Consider the following 20,883-nt stretch of genomic DNA (forward strand, 5'->3'; position numbering starts at 1 on the left):
ACTAGCAGCTCGTTATCATTCTCGAATTTTTAAAGCAGTTTTGGTGAAAGGCGGAGCGCTGCCCGACATGTGCACGGAGAGAGAGAGAGAGAGAGAGAGAGCCACCGAGTTACATAAAAATAAAACAATCTAGCGAGATTGCCTCACGAGCCAGAGTACCCCACATCACAATTTGCATTTTCTCTAGAGCAACCAGGTGTCCGGTGACTTATGGACGCTGGTGTACACTCGACGTACAGATTGCTTCATAGCTCGGATAGCACTGAAAGCATGGTTTTCAGGAATCGTTCGGCTGCTTGGCTCGCGATTAGGACGCGTGCTTTGCACATTTTTATACAGCGAGAAAGAAGCCGATACACCGAGGAGAAAGTCCCATTAGCTCCTCATAAATTACACAAAAAGAATTATATCATTGAAGTACATAATCAACGGCGAAATTACGAACCGTCCCTCCCAACGATTCTCTTGTGTCTCCGTAAAACGCGAACAAAATTTTCCTACGGAAAGGTTCGATCAACCAGACAAGTCGTGTGTACAACTTTACATAACCGATCGAGATTCCCTCGCTAATTATTAGGTTATTATCATTATTATTATTACTATTATTTTATTATCATTATTATTTATTATTATTATTTTATTATCATTATTATTTATTATTATTATTTTATTATCATTATTATTTATTATTATTATTTTATTATCATTATTATTTATTATTATTATTATTATTAGTCATTAGTCCGATTTTTCATCGAAGATTATTTTATATTTTTTTATTTATCTTTTTGTTTTTTATTTCAATTATTTCGAACCCTTATCCGTTCAGTGAAAGCAAAAACTCGTTTGTCCCGGTGACTCATGGTGGGTAGAGACGAACAATAGATTCTACCTAGCTGCATCCGAAGTTATTCATGACTCGACCGAACAGCTCACAGTCTCCGGCGATTCCAATCGACGAATAAAAAAAGGCTATCCCGATTATAACATTATAACGCGACCATTACGACACCCGTGGAAAAAAGAAGGTGTACGCTGAAGGTGACCGAAACTTTCCTACGGTCCGAGCGATTCAATTAATGGGGCCTCGGGAGGGCTAGACGTGGCAGGACCAAAAAAAGAGAACGAAGGAAACCCATACACACCGAATGGTAACCCACTTTGTCATTGTATGTGTCGCGGGGACAAGCCGAATGCATTGGTCGTGGATTCGATACGATTTCCATAGTTCATCCGTGTGCGCGTGTGCCTGATCGGCGAGTATGCATGTACTCCAGGGCCAGGCCGTAGGACCCGAATGATTCGTGCCGATGATCCCGTGCCGCGGCGGGGACCGTCCGGCAGGAATCATCGCCTCCGCTTGCCGTGCATGTATGCGCGCGTGGCCGACGACGATCTAGCTTCGGACGGGAACGATTCTTTGGTGACTGGTGGTTCAAGAGGTGAGAGACCATAATGTCTGGTGGGGACCACAGAACCCCGCCCCGTGGGCAGCTATAAAATGCCGGCAAGAGAATCGGGCCCAACCAGTCTTAATCGGTACACGAGGACTCTAGATATTTTTTCCTTTTTTTCTGTCATCTCTTCCTCCTTCTTCGATCTTCGCCGGTGTCGATCCTCCTCCACTTGCAACCAACTGTCGCCATGAAGCTGTTGCCGGTCTTGTTGCTCGTCGCCGCGGTCGTCTACGCCGCTGAAGAGAAGGAGGAAGAACGACCAAAAACGTACAGGAGGCTGATACCTGCCGACGTTCTTCGCGGTAAGTCTTCCAAAAGTCTCCTTCGGAGACCCGCGAAATCTGACTCCCTTCGCGACCCTTGCCATTCTTGCGCCTGCACGAGCATATTATCTGGCTACCTGTTCGACCGGCGAGCATCTTCTTCAGCATTCTTGATCGGTGGAACACGTTTTCGAAGATCGGTCAATTCGCTCCGAAATAAAAGCGCGCATTTTAAACATTTTTTTTTTTGGAGATATTGCACTGCGAGACCACGTTTAATGACAGCCGGATCTGGGGATAAGATTCACATGTTTACAGTTCCTTGACCCATATACACGTGCCATAACATATGGAAGCGGACGATGACAGGTGTTCGTACGCTGATCTTCTTTTCAACGTCGTCTTCGTGCTTCGACGAACCTTCGAATTATCTTCGAGATTTGTCTTCGACGATTGTCTCGATCGAGTAGAATAATCAGATCGAATAGAAGTGGACCGTGTTATAATTAGACTGCGGATCTTCTTGCGAAGCAGAAATTGTCTGGGTCAATTTTAAGGAACAGTATTCGAATAAAAATCTATTTCTTGTTTCGATGATTTCAATAAATGGAGAAGAATGTAGGAATTTGTTTAATGTCTTTGTTAATTCTTTGAATTTGTTTAATTTCTTCATTGCTTGGAATTTTACCTTAGCCTTTTTGATCATAAATGATCATAAATCCGTAGTTTGGTTACGACACACCATGGACAAGTTAGCAAGATTTTAAGCACGAAGTTAATGAATCTGTAATTGAAAAGCACCTGCTATTTGAAAAGATCGTTTATCGTTATTCTCGAAGAAGCCATTTTCTTTCTCTATATTCTTGGTGGTTCTAATTTTGAACGTGTTCACGCCGAGGTAGAGTTTTATTGTATGCAAAATCCAGCTGAATTAATTTAGCGTGCACTAGATTTCGAAAAGAAATTTTATTTCTCCCGAATTTTCCTTCAACTTGTAAACAAAAGTGAACAATTTGAGAAGAGGAGATTTGATTATTCGAGCCTCGCGACTCAGTTTTATAATTACCGATTGTCGACGATTATAAAAACGAGGTGCAAAGCTCGAATAATCGTATCTTCTCTTCCGAAATTATCCATTTTTGTTAATTATCGTCCACTTTAGAAAATCGCGTTGACCAACGCGCAGAAAAATCCACGGATTCTATCGCGTTTATCTAAGGATAAACCGGAACGATCGAAAACCGGTCGGACGTAGCCTTGCGCCCGATAAATAGATTCATTTATTCCACGTTTGAGATCAAGTCGACTTCTTGTTTCCCACTTTCTTCTTCCGTGTTTTGCGCTTCGTACGATTTATTGTTAACGGCGTAACCGACGGAGACTCCCTTTCTTCTGCAAAAACACCGGGACGGATCGAGTCGCGAGAAACGCGCACGCTTGTCTCGAGAGCGAAACGATTCTCGCCAGTCGGAGCGTGAAAATAATAGAGTTTCTCGAAACGACAGCTCATTGATTTACGAGATTGAGCTATTCCACTAAGTGGAAGACCAGGATAAACGTTCGGGAACTGTAAAATCCAAAACTAAAGTATCAACTAATATTAAACGTAAAAAAGTATTAAACTAATACTAAATCAGTTGCCTGGAAATGTAAGCCAATGCATTCGTCGATTTGCTTGAAAATATTAGTACGAGAAATATTAATATAGAGCAGGCAATTACGAAACTTTTGTATAAGATTTATTTTTATTTAGTTATTTATTTTTATTTATTTTAATCCCTCCTTTCGGCTTAGGATGGCCTCTGGCTGACAACTTTCTTTTGTTACATATTACCTAATACTTAATACTAAATTGCATTGACCTAGACTAAGTTATACTATCTTTCTATAAAACTATAAAAGTAATCAATTCTTCTCTTTTTTTCTGTACATTTTTTTTCTTTGTATTCTGTATAAAGTCACTGTCTCTTCGAATTTTATTTTGGCTTTGAGCCTGTGAGTTTTCTATCTCTTTGTCTTGTTCTTCCTTTTTCTTCTCTCTCTCTCTCTCTCTCTCTCTCTCTCTCTCTCTCTCACCACTCTCCTTATCAGTTCAATTCCTACCCCCGTATCGCTCGGGAACTCCTATCGAATTTTTTTATAAGATTCTTAATGACGTAAAATCGAGGGGCTGACTTTCGAACGAATCGGCTTAGATGTCGCGCAAGGGTTGACAATGACTGCAGAAAAACGCTGACGAGACTCGGCTTCGTCGACTCTGTTAACCACTCCCGACTCCCAAGCTTTCCATTCACAATTAATCGCGGTCCTTGAAAACGGACTCTCGTCGGCTCGCCATTGTGTTCAGACGTCGTTCATCACGTTGCCCGCCGAACCGTAACTGCACCGTGCAAAGGCAAACGTTCCCTTCCACCGAAGAAAAGAATTACGATTGTCCAGGAACAAACAGGCGCGGCCCTGGATTCTTGATTCACCGTTACCGCGAAAGCACGATTTCGGCCGTGCTGCTAAATAGGAAACGTCATCTCGAGATCGACAAACCGTGAAAGTTCCGTCACGTCGCGCGACACGGGTTCCTCTTGACCATATCCCGAGATCTCGGTCTTTTCTCCTGATTCTACTTTATTAGGCGCCTCGCGGACAGGTGAGCCGACCGACGGGGCCCCCAAGGTGAATTACCTTTTACGGGATAGAGAACGATTAATTGTACCGGCGCAGCGGATCATTAGAATGCGGATTTTCTGCGCTCGAAAACGGAGCGAGTTTATTCAAATTCTTAGCTCTTCGTTCGAAATGAGGAAACAAACGGTGCGAACTTATTCAAATTCTTAATTCTTTATTCGAAATGAGGAAGTAAACGGAGCGAACTTACTCAAATTCTTAATTATTCATTCAAAATGAGGAAGTAAACGGAGCGAACTTATTCAAATTCTTAATTCTTTATTCGAAATGAGGAAGCAAACGGTGCGAACTTATTCAAATTCTTAATTATTCATTCAAAATGAGGAAGCAAACGGCGCGAACGTATTCAAATTCTTAATTCAAAAGTTAAACTGATATGAAATGTGCTAAAAAATTGGCAGAAACGCTGGGAATAGAATAATTGTATATTAAATGATCTACTATGTGCAAACATAGAAACATCTGCGAATGATAGAGTAGAATTGAATATTGCAAGGAACAAAGACATGTGGAGGACACCGAATGCGTTACAGTTTCCGAGGTCCTCTTCAAACGTTTTAACCATGCAATGTACAGTAAAGTCTCCCTAATTTTCCTTCAGCTTGGGAACAAAAATGGACAATTTGGGAAAAAGAGATACAACCATCCGGAAAATCGTTTCGAATAATCGTACCTCTTCTTTCCAAATTGTCCATTTTTGTTCCCAAGCGTCAATTAGGGAAAATTTACTGTACTTCACCGCGAATCGAATTTCACACCATCTTAGACACTTTTCACAGTCAAAATTATCTTTCAACAATTTCCACCCAAGTGTAAAGAGTAGACGCAAGAGCAGACAATTTGTAAAAAACGAGTGTTACATCAGAATTCATGTATTTTCTACACGTAGCGTTCAGAATGATCGATATCAGAAAGCAGAAAGTATGTTTGCGTTTTCGACAGATAACCCGCCGACGACCTTTTTCATGAAATCTTTGAAAAGACGGTTTCGGAAGCCGATGCTCTCTTATCCCTGAAACTGTTTACTGCAGCGTAAAGTTCAACCGAGAAATTGAAGTTGTAGGAGATCGCGTACACGAAAAGGATGCTTTGACATTTGTGCGTCGAGTACTGGAATTGCAAGGAGTGTCGTAGACCTGATGAGATATTGCACACTAAGTGCCATAAGAGGGAGATAGATAGATTAGAGAGAGAGAGAGAGAGAGAGAGAGGGACGTCGATCGGTATCGTGATCATCGATTCCACGATTCGAGGGCCGGAGGTTCTGAGACGCGTCCTTGCCAATTCTGGGTAGAAGATATCGTAGATCGGTCCGGGGCACCCTGGCCCAGATACTCCACATTTCTCGCTCCAGGCCTGGATTCCGATGAATGATCGAATCAGCCTAGTTGCTCCGGGCCCGAACACGGCGTCGCTTACATTTATGTACGGTGTCGCGTGTCTCGGACACGCTGAGGACACGCTATTTATACGCGCGCGGAATAAGGATAATGAGATTAGACCGCGTTACGAAACTTTTACCGTAAAGTGCACACAACGCTGCGTATCCCTTTTGTAATCGGAGATCCGCGTTTAGAGAAGAAGCGACCGATGAGATAGCGATCTCGATCCGTACACACAGATTCTTGCAGCAGTAGAGACACCGAGATCGAGACACTCGGCTGTCGCTGCAGTTTTGAACACGAGCTTTACGAGCTCTGTGAGGTCACAGAGGTTGGGACGTTTATATTTTAGAACCTAAATCGGGTCGCGATCAACGCTCGTTTCTAGAAAGGATCTAATTCTGAACTCATGGGCAATACATACAAATTGACACTAAATCTACCACGACCAAAATGGCCGATTTCTAATTTTACGATATTACAAATTTTTGAGACTTCTTCGTGGGAAATGATCGAATAAGTTACGTTATTGGAGCAAGTTTTGTAATTAAAACTCCACGAATTCTATCTTTTCACTCTTATGACTTAATGCACATCAGTCGCCATTATCGCTCGGTGTTAACGAACAAGTGAGAAAAATTGCGATTAAGCGGTTTGGTTTCGTAACAATTGCATGTTCGGCTCGAATCGTCTCAAAACGCAGGTGTCTCGGGTAACATCTCAGAACAATTTGGAACTTTTCCTACAAACCGATGTCTTGAATTGTTGAATAACAGTGCACCATAGCGTAAACGTGCGTGGCTCTTCGAGTACCCGTCAAATGAATTCAGCTGAAACGGTTCTGCCCGAATGGTCCCACTTTTGGGCATTCCATGCGAACAGCCGATCGATTCGAATGGTAAAATCCTCGTCGGAGTTAAGTTTCTCGATCACGAACTATACGTGTACCCGTTCCGATCGAGAATCGTCGCGGAAAGTAGGCCCGTGGGTTGGGTCGCGCCGAAAGTGGGACCCGAATGGGAATCCGCGAAACACGGTCCCGCGTCCTCAATTAAAGAAACGCCGGTGGACAATCGTTTACCCTTCGATTACCCGGTGCAACCGACGGTTGCACGACCGGCTGCTCGCCGTCTGAGAAACTTTCGAAAGGCGGCGCGCGTTGTTGAGCCTTCACGAAATAACACATCATTACGAGGAAATGTCACGTATTCATCGGAAAGACAACTCGCGGATTCGTTAAATGAATAGATACACGGCCGGGGATATAATTACCGCGATTGCCTGGCTTATCGCTTGCTTACTTAACTAGTACGGTGAATTCTCCTTAATTTTCCTTCGGCTTGTAAGCGAAAATGGACAATTCGGGGAGAGGAGATACGATTATTCGAGCCTTGCAGCTCGTTTTAAAATGAGCCGCGAGCCTCGAATAATCGTATCGCCTCTTCCCAAATTGTCCATTTTCGTTTACAAGTTGAAGGAAAATTAGGGAGAATTTATTGCAACTGACTGCAACTCGGAATTCGAAGAACAGGCACGCACTTGATATTTGGATGCTGAAGACATACTTTCATGACTACAGTACCATGGTATTAAATTTCTCCATTTATTATTGCCCGAAGAAGAAAGTTCGTCTGCACCGTCCTTAAATTATTTTATTCGGTACAAATGAAAGTTGCTTGTCGCTAGTGCGTCACTGCTCGACACTGTGCATTTATGAAAAAAATGGATAGGTGAAATGGTAAATGCAACTAAGAACGTTGATGTACTAATTTCAACTTGTTAAAATGATTTAAGGAAGGAAAAATATTGCACATGGCCCCTGTGTCTTGAAATTGTCGCAGACAATTCTTATTTTGCATAAACATCCGCAACCTGCTCGTCGCTGTGTTCAATGTTAAACGTTCCGGAAGCTGGAACTATGAGCTAGAAACCCGACTGTGCAAGCAAGAGGAAGCTGAAGTCCACGAATGTAACGTTACACCCGCTGACACGAAAGCTGACCCACGGTAGCAGACGAGTCTTACCAGTTTTAATGTCGGTGAAAGTCTTAGGTGATCGAGAATCATATTTCACCGCTTCCTTAAACACTCTCCGTCTCGAATAATGATCCGTAAGAATTACGATTCACTTGACGACGACCATTTCTAATTCCCCGTCGCTTTCGGATTCGTCGGCGCGAGCATTGTAAGATAACGGAACATCGGGCATTATTGCTGCAATTTCTGCATTATCTTGTTAAAGAATCGAAATTTCTCGCTGCCGCGAAATGTAAACACCGTGTTCGGAACATGATGAAATCGCGCACGGACAATTTTTGAAAGTTCCCGCGATGCCGTACAAGTTTCATTTAAAATCGATGGCAAATGATTGGGATCAGGTTTACGCATTTTTAAGAGAATTTAGAGGGAAGTAATTACCCGACTAGCAGACTTTTATGCAAATTCTCATTTTCTATACGATTATCCATGGTAAAAAGAACAGAGAAGTGGTGTTAGATCCAATTTATACGTTAACTTATACGTTTTCTTGCATTTTCGAAAATCTGCTCGTGCCATGTAAATGCGCAAAGATCCGCATTCCAGCAACAACGAAAGAATAGATGCATTCAATGAAAAGGCAATTGAGTTCGACAGGCAGAAAACCGATCTCGTGACACGAGACCCGCCGATACGCGCGTGATTCAGGTGTCCCACGAGAACCGGTGCTATAGCTTATGGCACCATGGCGCGACGTGGGCGTCCGTCACGCGAAACCTTCGATGGTAACGGTGGCATTGAGAAAACGGTAACAGACACGTCATTGTTTAAATAAATCAGGTTCGCCAAAGTAGGCGAGCGCTGTGCGGTATCTCGCCTTATTTTCAACTTCTCGCTTCTTCCTCGCCGCTTCGACGCCTGTTTCGTACGTGTGATTCAATTAGTGCTCGCGAAAATTACAGGGCACGGTGTACAGAGCGACAGTGAAAGTGTTCCTCCTTGAAATTTCTAACGGGCGAATTACCGGCGACAAAACATTATCGTCCTGTCGACGATACATAAACCGCGTGGTCACCGTAGAGTCGGCATGTTCCTGTCGCGAGGCTATGATGCCATAAGTCTTGCAGCGTAAGTTCGGAAAAAAAAATTGCCGCGAGAAACGCGCGACACCGGATGCACGGACAAAGTAAACGAACGCCTCCTCGTTCTCTGTCAGTAGGATGGAGACAATCGAATTGAGTCATTCAGAAAGTTCCTCAGGGCTCTAACTGTTCGCCTGGAAAGATATAAAAACTCTTCGAACGAAAGCTCAGCAATTTTCTGTTTCAGCTGCTGCAAAATTAATTTCACATTTTCGTTTAAAATATGACATCGTGACGATCGCAGAATAATTAAGGGCTTCGCAGTGTCTGAAGCAGAACACGAGAAGCTCGCGAGGATCAAGGAGATTGTTTTCATTGAAATGTTCCATTTTGTTTTAATATTATTGTCTAACGAATCAATAATATATATATAATATATAATATATATATTATAATATAAGACCGTAAAAACTTTCGATATCCATCACGCGATATACGTACCGCCATTTTGTCGGCGCAACCCCTGCGGTATGGGTCCCATCGGGCGCTGCTGATGGCAAGACAGCGCGGTTTAGCGTCAAAAGGCGTGACGAGAGGCTCGTTAAAATGATTTGTCTTGCACACGCACATGCATTAGAAAGTAACGACACCTTTCACAGTTAGCCCGGGGCCCTAGCTATCCGTGTAATGCCCGCGTCTATCCATCGTGCACACTCCGGCGACGACATTCTCAAAGAAATGCAATCTTCGCGAGCCGTTGCTCATATACGATGAGATTTTACTTTTACCGGTGAAAATGCGGCCGGTGACTTACTCGGAATGCCAAGCGTTTTCGAAATTCCCTCGCACCGGTGCAACGCAAACAGAACATTGAACTTCGTTAACCCCTTGAGTCCCCTCCAAAATTCTCGTTTCGCGAGCACTATCGGGTCGAGCTGTTGACTATCTTGGAGATAACAAGAGAATCGTTAATCCTATAATAATTACAATATTATATTATAATATATAATTATTAAATATATCATATATATAATATTATATTATAATATATAATTATTAAATATATCATATATATAATATTATATTATAATAACTATTATATTTTAAAGAACCGCGAATCGATCGAATAGTATCAACGCCTTTCTTTCCTCGAAATTAGAATCCCAGTAACCTGTCTACCGCGCAAGGAACACCGTCGCATTGCGCAAGACAATTTAGTGCTCCGGTAAACGGAACGCATCATTCAAAACCTTTCTTTATGCAATATAATTTATGTAATTCCGGAACACGCATGTATTCCACGATTTACGAACTGCCGACAATGAAACCGCCGCTAGTGTTACGACGTACCTATTGGGGTAACATTAACCCGTTGTTTACGTAACAGGACAAACGTGAATTTCTTAGGCATCTCGCTTAGGCTTGCGAGGCTTTCGGAAAACGTAATTTACGAGCCTTGCGTAAAATATTCGCACGGTCTTCGGTAAAAAAAAAGAAGTAAAACGATCGTGTTCCGTGTTTTACAATTATCGAACTATAGTTTGGTCATCTAAAAATCTGTCTGTTCCCGTAGATTTCCCGGGCATGTGCTTCGCCTCGACAAGATGCGCCACCATTGAACCAACGAAATCATGGGATCTGACACCATTCTGCGGCCGTTCGACCTGCGTGCCAGCCGATGACAATTCTGGCCGTTTGTTCGAGTTGGTCGAAGATTGTGGACCGCTGCCGAAGGCCAACCCGAAGTGCAAACTGTCCGAGAAGACGAACAAGACCGCGCCGTTCCCCGACTGCTGTCCCATCTTCGAATGCGAGGAAGGAGCGAAACTGGAGTACCCGGAGATCCCAACTCTGCCGCCGCCCACGCAGATCGTGGAAGACGAGAAAGCGTCGGAGCCTGCACCAGCGAAGGCTTAAAATGCCCGGCGAAAAAACATGTGGCCCCCGCGAGCTTGAAAAGCATCCATCGCTTTCCCTGTCCTCCGGCTTTCGTTTCGTCTCCTCCGGATCGCTGCCCGCTTCCATTGTACACCCCGAATCATGATCACAGTGTGTCGCCTGAGAAAAAAAAAACACAATTAGAATAATCGAAGCTGCTCCAGAATCCGGAGCTTATCATTTGATTTAGGGCATCGCGAGTGCATTCACTCGTGGCAAATTTTATAATTATTTTCAGCGACGCCGGATGTCGCTGTCCGAATGAGAAAGATTCGACGGAAGACGTGTTCGGGTTCGCAGAAAGATCGGTTCCGGCAGCTAAATTGTCCGCGAAAATGAAATCGGAATGCAATTGCAGGAGATCGTTGAGGAGAAAAAAAAAGCATTAGGACAGAAACGCATAGTTGCATACAAGGAGGAACGTTACTTTCGTCGTCGCGCCTCGATGCGCACCCGTTTCGTCACGAGGAGGCCACATCGCAACTTCCTGTTACCCTTCGACGCGATTCAACTTCACGCGAGGCTATTATTACATTGTATATAATTATTCTCTATGCACTTCCATGTTTCTTCGTTTTATTATTATTTTTTTCCTATTTTTTTCCTTTTTTAATGATCGAGTACGAAATTCCACGGAAAGCATTGGAACCGTTATGAAAAAGAAATTCAACGGCAGGATTATCGTTGATCGTTGCGTGAATGGCGTCGTCTTCACAGTATCGTGTCTGTTCAGTCTCCTAGTCCCGGAAATGAGATTCAGATGCACACCGTTCGTTCTTAATTCCAGCTGTAACCATCGTCCCGTAGAGTAACAATTATCTTGTCTTTTCTGGAAGTAGAAAGCTCTGCGTATATAATGTAAAAACATGTGTGATTGTAACTATATGTGATTAAATTAATACCTATTTAATTCAACAGTGGTCTACAGCCTTTCATTTCCTCGTCAACGTAATCGTTCCGGTGCGATTTGCAATTGACTTTGAATAAGATCGCGTTGTTCCCTCGGGAAAATTCGAAATTAATTATCGTATTGCTAAAATTTCAGTCGCTCGAACTGCAATTTAGGTGAAAATTTGAAATATGGATTATAAGAATGACATGTGCGTTCAAATGAAAATAATAACTGTCAATGTCACGGACGAATTTAGATTATAAAACGGTCAGATTCGAATTCAAACTCAAACGTGCAACATGAAGTTAGCAGATTTACGAGTTCAGTTGATCTCACTTTCGTACTCGAATGATAAAGATCTTGGAATTATTGTATTCCGTGAAGTTAAACGATTTCGTATTAAAGCTGAAACAGATATATTTGCAAATAATATATCATTAACAACGTTTGGAAAAAAAAGGAGAAACTTTACACAGTTTTTATTGAAACAATCAGTACCGAGACAATATGATAATTCGTTTTACATGTCAATTCAGCAACTATTGAAACATTTAATTAAGATTTGTTAACATAGTAACTGTTAGTACGTAATTTCCGCGTCTTTTGAAAGTTCCCTCAACTCGCACTAAAGTAATTTATACAGAATTTGCAAAATTTGCAAAAATAGACTTAATTTTTTTTAACTAACTAAGGAAATGTTAAACGAAATATTTGGACATACACAATTCTGGAACAATTAATAATAAATTTACAACAATGCAACTTTTGCTGTAACGAAAGTGTTCGAAAGCCTTCTTGATAGTATCATTATAGATTTGTTGAACGACCAAAAAAAATTTTATAAAGGATGAAGTTGAAATGAAAAGAACATTACAGCTTTAATTATCAGACAAATTTTTATATTTAAATGTTACAATTGGTTCAAAAATTTCGAAAGAATTATGAAATTCTCTTGTGCAGTGCCTGATGTTGGTACCGTGTTCGTGGACGCGTTACGAGTTTCGTTTTCTTGCCATATATGTTGGCAACGCGCAAAAATTGTTTCAGCGAAATTCGCTATTTAACCAAATTTAATGGACGTGAGAGCGAGCGTGAACTTATTAGAATAAACGTGGACGTTCGAGAGACTGTGCGTTCTAATCGGTGAATCTTCCAATAACCCGTAACGAAAATGAGTGAACTCGTTTGGGGTATAAAAAATGGTGATTTGGAGCAAGTGCGGGATATCGTTGAGAATAAGGCAAATAGAAGACGTTCAATTTCCTTTCGCTTTGCTTTTGACTGTCGGCTAATCGGAAATGTCATAATGATACATTACTTATAGCTTCTTTTTAAATTCGTTACACATTTTAGAATTTACTGTGTATAAAAAATTGAGCGTAACAAAAGAATGGCTGTAAAAATTATCCGTATTTTCTTTTTACATATCGAATATGCTTTTTTTTTTTTTAATTAATGTAAATTTTATAAGTACATTTCTGTTAACAGAATATTGACGTTAATCAAATGATTGATGGGAGGACACCACTGCATTATGCAGCTGATTATGGTCAGAGTGAAGTCGTCAGATACCTCTTGGAAAAGGGTGCAAATGCAAATGTAAATATGTTTTAAAAGTTTAGATTGATATGTGTGATAGAAGGGTAAGAGTGGGGTTCATATGAAATTTGTTGAGTGGACTACAAAATATAGAGGTTCAACTTCTTTCACACATGTCATATATCTTATGTATATTTGTATATACATACATACTTAATTTATTAAGTTGCACATATAGGATAGAAATATGAATCTTTTTATAAAATCTATCTAATTATTTTATTATACTTTTTTTATATCGAAAAAATGCGATACAAAAAAATTTGTACCAATGAAAGCAATATATATATATAATATTACAGTAATGTACGTTTATTTATAGGCTACAGACAAGCATGGTATAACAACATTATTAGCAGCAATTTGGGAAGGACATACAAATTGTGTAAAATTGTTATTAGAAAAAGGAGCTAAACCAGATGGTCTAACACCAGATGGAATGAGTTATTTGGATGCTGCCGAGAAAGATGAGATTAAACAGCTGCTTAATCTTCACTAGCACAAAGCCGACCAAAACACAGAGCGATAATTTTGTTATTTTAGTATTTTAATGTTCCTCATAGGAGTATCACCATTGCTTTCTCTTAATTTTCTTGCATATGACTAGACTATCGTATTTATGCACTTTGAATTAAAAGATATAGGTACACAAATGTAGTTTTATAATAATATATCGCACATTTGGAGTGTATAATCATGAACTCATAGTCTTACACAGTTATACTTAGGAATTTCGAAGTATATATAATTTCAGCTTTAAAGTAGTATATTGTACTAGTTTTTTTTTTTTTATGAAACTAACACAAGAACAAATTTATTTTTTAAAACATCTAATCACATATAGCAGAAGATATTTTGATACATTCATAAGATGCAGCATCGTATTTTAAATATTTGTTATTAATTTATGAATGTTATGAATTTCTTTTTATACATTCTTTCGTAATCTACTATCAAAATAATAATTCCAGTTTAGTTTAATACCTTTGCGAGAAAGAGTACATATAAAATACTATAAATGCTCTATTTGAGATATATACATACATAATTTAAATGAGTTCGAGGAAAGACATGTATAAATTATAGAATGAGATTAAAGAGCTATCTTTATGGTACTAATTACTTAACATGTCTGAAAAGGTTTTAAAAGGTGTACAATAATCAAAAATAATAAGCCAATGCATCATTGTTATGTATACAGTTGTACTTTATTATTAAACCCACATTCATCGTTTATTTATCATTGGATATTGATAACAATATATATTAATGAAATTTTCAGAATACTATTAGAAGTCATCCTATATATAACACGTATATATATATAAAATTTTCTTTATCTAATGTCAATTATTAAAAATGCAAAGACTGTATTATCTTTGATAGTCATAAAATATATTATAGATATATCTTTTCAGAAATATTACGTTCATTAGAATTATAAAAAATCTGTATTGTAATAGCATATTAAAATTAACTCAGGAAGAAACATTACAATTTGTAAAATGCATACAATTTGTTCTATACAACAGGTCTACTTTATTTTGTAAACTAAGTTACATTTTAAAGGATAATAAATATACTAAAAAAAGAACATAATCTTTGCATATATTTTCTACTCACAACTTTATTGTTCATTTAATCTTCTGTACAATTGAATACTGTAAATACATAACTTAAATAATAGAAAAAAACGAAGAAAAAAATTTAAATAAATCCAGATGAAAAATTTTAAACTTTTTTCTTCCTATTATCAAATATTGCATACATTACAAAAGTCGCCCTCTACAATTAGATGCCCCACACTTACATATGATAACTTTACCCGGTATACTTCCGACGTCGTAGCTATAGTTCCACGTTAATTCTTGACCTGCCCTTATGTAATTTAAAGCAAAAAATGCTACCCACGGAAATCTGACATCGTGTGTATCAACAAATACGTTTTGAACAAAGACATTGGGATCGCAAGAATGCTGAAATCATCAAACAAATATGTTTTTATTGCGCATATGCATAATGCATCCTACTACAATGATTTGTATCATTCTGAACCTAAAGTTCTTAACTGCGAATGTACAAGTATAATAATGGTAGTAAATGTAAAACAAGAGTCACTGTAGGGTAACACGTATTTTACTTACATTTAAGTAACGTCCAATATTTCCCGTCGTTTTAGCATCCATTATATAAACAGCCTCTTCCTCTCCGAAGAAATCTCTCACTGATTTAAATTTAGGCCTTTCTAATTGCGCTGGCTCAACTGTAGGATCAAATCGACTTGGCTCACGTCTACCACTTCTGTTCTCTTCTTCATCGCTTATTGTGATCGCCTCTTGGTTTTCACTCGCTGATGATTTTGATAGAACATCAGAATTTTTATTATTAATTCCATCTTCACTGTTCTCTTCAGATCCATCCTGAATATTGGTCTCTCCTCGCTTTCGTTTCCTAAGTCGTTTCCTAAATTGATATACAATAACACTATTAAAATCTCGTATAGAAATTATATCGAGTTATAGAATTTTATTCTTTATTTACCTGATTGATGAAGCACCTGATGAATCTACATTAAAGTTCGCATATTTACTAATGTCAAAGTCTTCGTCCGAATCATTTGTATTTGATCTTCCATAATCTTCATCGTCGCTTGTTATAGACTTCTTTTTATCATCTGGAGCAGATAATGGCATCTCTGGCTCAAGAACATCGCTTTCATAACCTTCTTTAATTCCTTCAACTACTTCAACGTAATCTAATTCTGCTAAATATTCGTCCCCATAATTTTTACCGCCTTCATTGGCCCCCTACAATATATAACTAACATTAAAGTGTTTCTTTTACTTAACATTATTTCTAATAATTTCAATTAATATCTATTATAAATTACCTGTTCCGTAAGCAATCTACCAGCATAAATACAAATAAAAGATCCCAAAGGAATATCATTTAGGCATCTAATGCCCCAACCCCGAGGAGCTGTTTTGAATACTTGTAATTTCAATGTTAAGGGATGTTGCACTACCCTATTCAGACAAGTTTTTACAGCACATTTACATCTTGAGTTACACTCGTAGATCCCAGTAGTCACTGGTTCTGGAAGACGTTTATACACATAACCAACAGATGTATTTGGAACTCTCCCTCCAAGAGTTGCACCTTGTATTGTTAATTGCCAGCACTGACACTTTGTCTTATCCTGTTCAATAAAAGATAACATCGTACATTTAAATGCAGAGACTGATTAAATGCAACCAACATCAATAAAAAACTGTTTTGATATAATTAACATACTTGACAATCATCTTCACAATCACAGCTGCATAGAAAATTTGGATCTAAGTTAAGATTGACACCTTCTGTGGGTTCTCTTTGAGTACTATAACGAATAGTATCTGGTTGAGTGTGGTCTAATTCATTGACACATGGTATTGGTACATTTTCTACTCCATAACTGAGATCCTAGAAATAGAATTCACAATTTAGTTGTGTTAAGAAAATGACCTAAATTCAATAATCTTAACACTCATTAATGATGCACTTACTTTTATATTAATAAAACATTTGTCTAAAACAAATTCTGCTAGACAATGTACCCAATAGTCAAAATCAAATAGATCAACAGACATTGGACTACCCGTTTTGCGGAGATATTGATGTAACTCTTCCATATTCCGTAATCTGACGCCACATGGAGCTTGATATAATGTGATCTTTTTACCTTTCGGATATTTACAAAGTTGACGATTCCAACCGCAGAGCAACGGTATTGAAAGAGGTGAATAGCCTCTTAAATCGTCAGGTGTAAAGGATATACCCTGAACACATTGTGGACCACACTTATGTGGAACAAATTTCTTTGTTTGAATCTTATTTTGTGTTTGATAATACTGAAACAAAATAAATTTTTGATATTTATTTGTCATTTGCTTGATTTATTTATATTACTTTGTTCAATATACTTACAACTATACTATGTGAGGGTTTCGTTTCGGTAGTAGGAGTATACGTATTTGTATCAACAATGGTTTGTTTTTTAGCGGTGCTCTTTCTGGCAACAGCTCGCGCCTGTTGTGGAGCAGTGGGTGTAGTCACAGTTGTGATTTCACTGACCACAGGACTTGGAGCTTTTTCTATTTGAGTAATTCTATCTTCTTCAGGTTCTACATTAGACGTATATTCTACATAAGGTAAATTGTTTTTCTGGAATATGAATAAACTCAGCTTTAGCAATTAGTGTATACGGAAAAAAGAAAACAAGTGATTTTAACTACTAGTAAACGTACACTAGTGATAGAAGGAAGTCTATGTCGAGTTGGTGTGTTAACGGAAGCATGATGCCCTTGCTGTCTAGCATTAGCCTTTAAGAGTTCAAGATACAGAGGTCCTAATCTGGCAGATCCTCTGTAAATCCACTCAGTTCTTCCATCAGCATCAAAATGCATTTGCACTAAACTTGCATCAACTTGTACTACCCTGGCAATCCACCATTTGCCATTCCATTCCGTTTTCACTACTTGTCCTGTTTGTAATTTTACCATTGGCCTTTCAGGATATGTTTCGATGTATTTCTTCACAAAATCTCGAGATTCGTGAGGTATATCTTCCCATACCTTGAGAGAAGATTCAGCAACCAAATAAATATGCCTGTGCTCAACATACTGTGCATATCCATCATCAAAGAATATCAAATACCTAAATCGTTGAAAGAAAATTGCATTAGGAAAATATTTAATTTGTAAAATCCTGTATTTAGTCAGCAGGTATACCTGTATTTGTTTGTAGCTTTTGGTGTTTCAGCTATCACACCACTGTAAAAGTTACTAGATGTAACATCTCGAAAGACTGCAACTACTCTAGTACCAACTGGAATTATTACTTGACTAATTACAGCAGGTGCAACTTGTTTGCCAAAAACAGATTTTACAATCGAATTGTACTTTTTTTGCAGTAATTTCACACGACAGTGTAGTGGACTTTTTGCAACTACGAATTGCACCTAATAAATTTCAATAGAACAACGTTTGAATGTCAATATGAAGTTATTCCAACAAAATTTATAGAACAGTTAATTCACAAACCTTTGCTCTACTCCATGGCATAAGCGGATGCTTCATAACATACACAATACTATCCACCTCTGGTACTGGCCTCACAAGAGGACCAGGGGGAGGTAAATCCAAAGCTACAACTTGTCTATTGTCTTGATCAATAGGTAATATCTCTGGTTGATTATCTTGTAATAATGCAGCTGACACTTTTACTTGTGTAACTTTCTTTGTTGCCACCAATGGATACAAAGCACTGTCAGAAATTCCATCATCTATTTGAAGCTCTTGTAACATTTGAATTTGTGGCCTGAATTCATTGTATAAATCATTACGTAATGTGTCCATGGTATTCATTAAATTACTGACTGTTTTGTCCAAAATGTCATTCTCTTCTGTTTTAAAAAATTATATCATATGATCTTATACATGTATAATGAATATATGTAGCTATAAATTCTGCAAAATAATGGTGTACCATCTATTTTATCCCACTGCATTTTTAGTATATCATGAGATTCCTTGATTTGATAATCAATATCATATTTTGTAATAATATTTTTTAGAGTACTCTCTAACATGTCCTCAACACTCTCAAGTAGTTCCTCTGGTAGATATTTATCTGCAATAGAGTACAACAGTAATCAATATTTCTATCAATTCAGTTTAAATTCAATTTATCTTAATGAAAGTATTCGTAATCATCTCACCTTCATCACTTATATCTCTCCTTCTTTCATCATCTGATTCATCACTATCAGATATTTCTACTTCCATTGTATGATCCGGAAATTCACATTTTAGCAGTGGTTTATGATCGACTAGAGCTGCAACTAATTGCTATGAAGATCAATATAATGATATTAATATCAAGTAAAATATTTTGTTCACTGTATAATTTTTTATATAGAGTAATATTTGTATATAATCATACCTTTTGGTGATCTAGTGCTGCATTAAAACACTTTTTACATATCATACGTATTTTCTTCTTTTCTGTGTTCACACCATAGTAAGCACATGCAAACGATGGAGCTGTTTTCATGTCTATCCCAGATGAACATTGAAAATTTATACAGTTGCTATTATAACTTTTAGAACTCTTACTTTCCTTTATACTATCATCTGCAATTTCTTCATCCGAGACAAGTTCGATTACTTCCATTCTATATAGAAGTAATGATAATGTTTTCTTGTAGTTACATAAAAACAAAATGGGAAAATAAATTTATATTGTTCATTTATAAATAGACTGTGGACCTTTATACATACGTATGTATTAGGATGCTACTCAATAAAATCCAATAAAAGACAATTTTAATCAAATTGAACATAGACTTAACATTCTTTTTTAATTATTGAACAATTTATTGAGATAATAAGCTGTTAGATAATTCACAGTTTTATCAAATATAAACAATAAAATTCATGAAATTATAAGTTCATATAAAAGTCCATAGTATGTCTAAAAGTAAACAACAACACTGAAAGAATAGGTTATGTTAATAAGTTTAGAGTTAATCGAAATGTAATATATGTAATACTATTTATTAAACCTTTAGTTTATTAGCGCTAAATTGAGCTAATTGCTTTCTATAAATTAGTTAATGTATTACTCTAAATGTATATATTCTACATGTATTCTTACCTGGTAGTTGTTTTGAAATTCGTTCGATTTCAATGTATCTACAGTATATATCAGTATGTATGTCACTAGCTCCAACACCTACACGAATGTACACGACACTGGGCCACAGATTGCCAAACAGTCGAAGATGGGAACAGAAATTGTTTTGCTCTCATTGGCGAACAATTCAACGCTAAAATAGCATTCACTGCGGTTTGGATATGCAGTAAAATGGTGGGGATACAAGTGTTTGCTTAGAGAGAAAGAGTTGAAGTGTATTGTATGTACAGATTACAGTGGTACTGTACATATCCTAATTGTATGAAACATAGTCCTAAATATGTTCAATATTCTATGTATGTATAATTTTTTACGCTATGTATATAGTGTTAAATGATTCTAAATATATTAAAAAACACGATCTTATCTAAGTTCATTTACGTCGGACCAATTGTAGTTAACCGGTGAAATCGATGCTTCCTAGCGAAACTATTGTAATGCGGAAAAATAAGTTTCATAAATGTCAATGGATGAGCATACACATCGACTTATAGTACTAATATTGTATTTATAATGATATTAAACAATTTAATGATGAAACTCTCAGGTTACATAATTATTAATAATTACATTCTGGCATAAAATCATATTGTTATTGAAAATTGACAATTGTAAATAATAACTATTGTTGTCAGGCTTATACAATAGTTTATTTTAATTTTCACAATAAGGTCCTCAATTTATCTAATTTGTTTACCATAATTATGAGTAAAAATTAATGTTCTGTAAAATTTACTATCAGTGATATACTAATAGGTGATAGAAATTTGTTATTATAAGGGGCATTCTAATAGCACATTATTTAAATGATAACAAGAGTTGTAATTTTATACCTCTGAAATAGTACATACTAGATAGAAACATTAAAAACGCCTAT

General features: G+C 37.7%; 3 protein-coding genes across 4 annotated transcripts; 2 read left to right on the plus strand and 1 right to left on the minus strand.

The window, feature by feature from the left end:
• The first annotated feature begins 1,516 nt into the window (after positions 1 to 1,516).
• On the plus strand, positions 1,517 to 11,695 carry LOC117223966 (uncharacterized). The gene is made up of 2 exons (XM_033476581.2): positions 1,517 to 1,759; positions 10,416 to 11,695. Exons 1-2 carry the CDS (start codon positions 1,645 to 1,647, stop codon positions 10,757 to 10,759), a joined length of 459 nt encoding a protein of 152 aa, XP_033332472.1. The 5' UTR covers positions 1,517 to 1,644; the 3' UTR covers positions 10,760 to 11,695.
• Positions 11,696 to 12,711: 1,016 nt separating this feature from the next.
• LOC117223938 (myotrophin) lies at positions 12,712 to 14,467 on the plus strand. Its single transcript, XM_033476535.2, has 3 exons — positions 12,712 to 12,912; positions 13,161 to 13,271; positions 13,594 to 14,467. Exons 1-3 carry the CDS (start codon positions 12,844 to 12,846, stop codon positions 13,768 to 13,770), a joined length of 357 nt encoding a protein of 118 aa, XP_033332426.1. The 5' UTR covers positions 12,712 to 12,843; the 3' UTR covers positions 13,771 to 14,467.
• A 413-nt stretch (positions 14,468 to 14,880) lies between these two features.
• Positions 14,881 to 20,733, minus strand: egg (SET domain bifurcated histone lysine methyltransferase eggless). 2 transcript variants are annotated; one of them, XM_033476579.2, is made up of 14 exons: positions 19,968 to 20,733; positions 19,254 to 19,485; positions 19,030 to 19,159; positions 18,798 to 18,941; positions 18,353 to 18,714; positions 18,041 to 18,270; positions 17,558 to 17,966; positions 17,238 to 17,474; positions 16,817 to 17,161; positions 16,566 to 16,733; positions 16,162 to 16,470; positions 15,813 to 16,078; positions 15,416 to 15,734; positions 14,881 to 15,247 (listed from the first exon to the last, which is right to left on the minus strand). In XM_033476579.2, the coding sequence occupies exons 2-14, from the start codon at positions 19,482 to 19,484 to the stop codon at positions 15,041 to 15,043; spliced, it is 3,357 nt and encodes a 1,118-aa protein (XP_033332470.1). In that variant the 5' UTR covers position 19,485; positions 19,968 to 20,733; the 3' UTR covers positions 14,881 to 15,040. The 2 variants fall into 2 exon arrangements, with proteins under 2 accessions (XP_033332470.1, XP_033332471.1); XM_033476580.2 differs by having other exon boundaries at positions 19,254 to 19,511.
• Positions 20,734 to 20,883: the final 150 nt, after the last annotated feature.

This window comes from Megalopta genalis, chromosome 5 (genome assembly GCF_051020955.1).
Source record: "Megalopta genalis isolate 19385.01 chromosome 5, iyMegGena1_principal, whole genome shotgun sequence".
Lineage (NCBI taxonomy): Eukaryota > Metazoa > Arthropoda > Insecta > Hymenoptera > Halictidae > Megalopta > Megalopta genalis.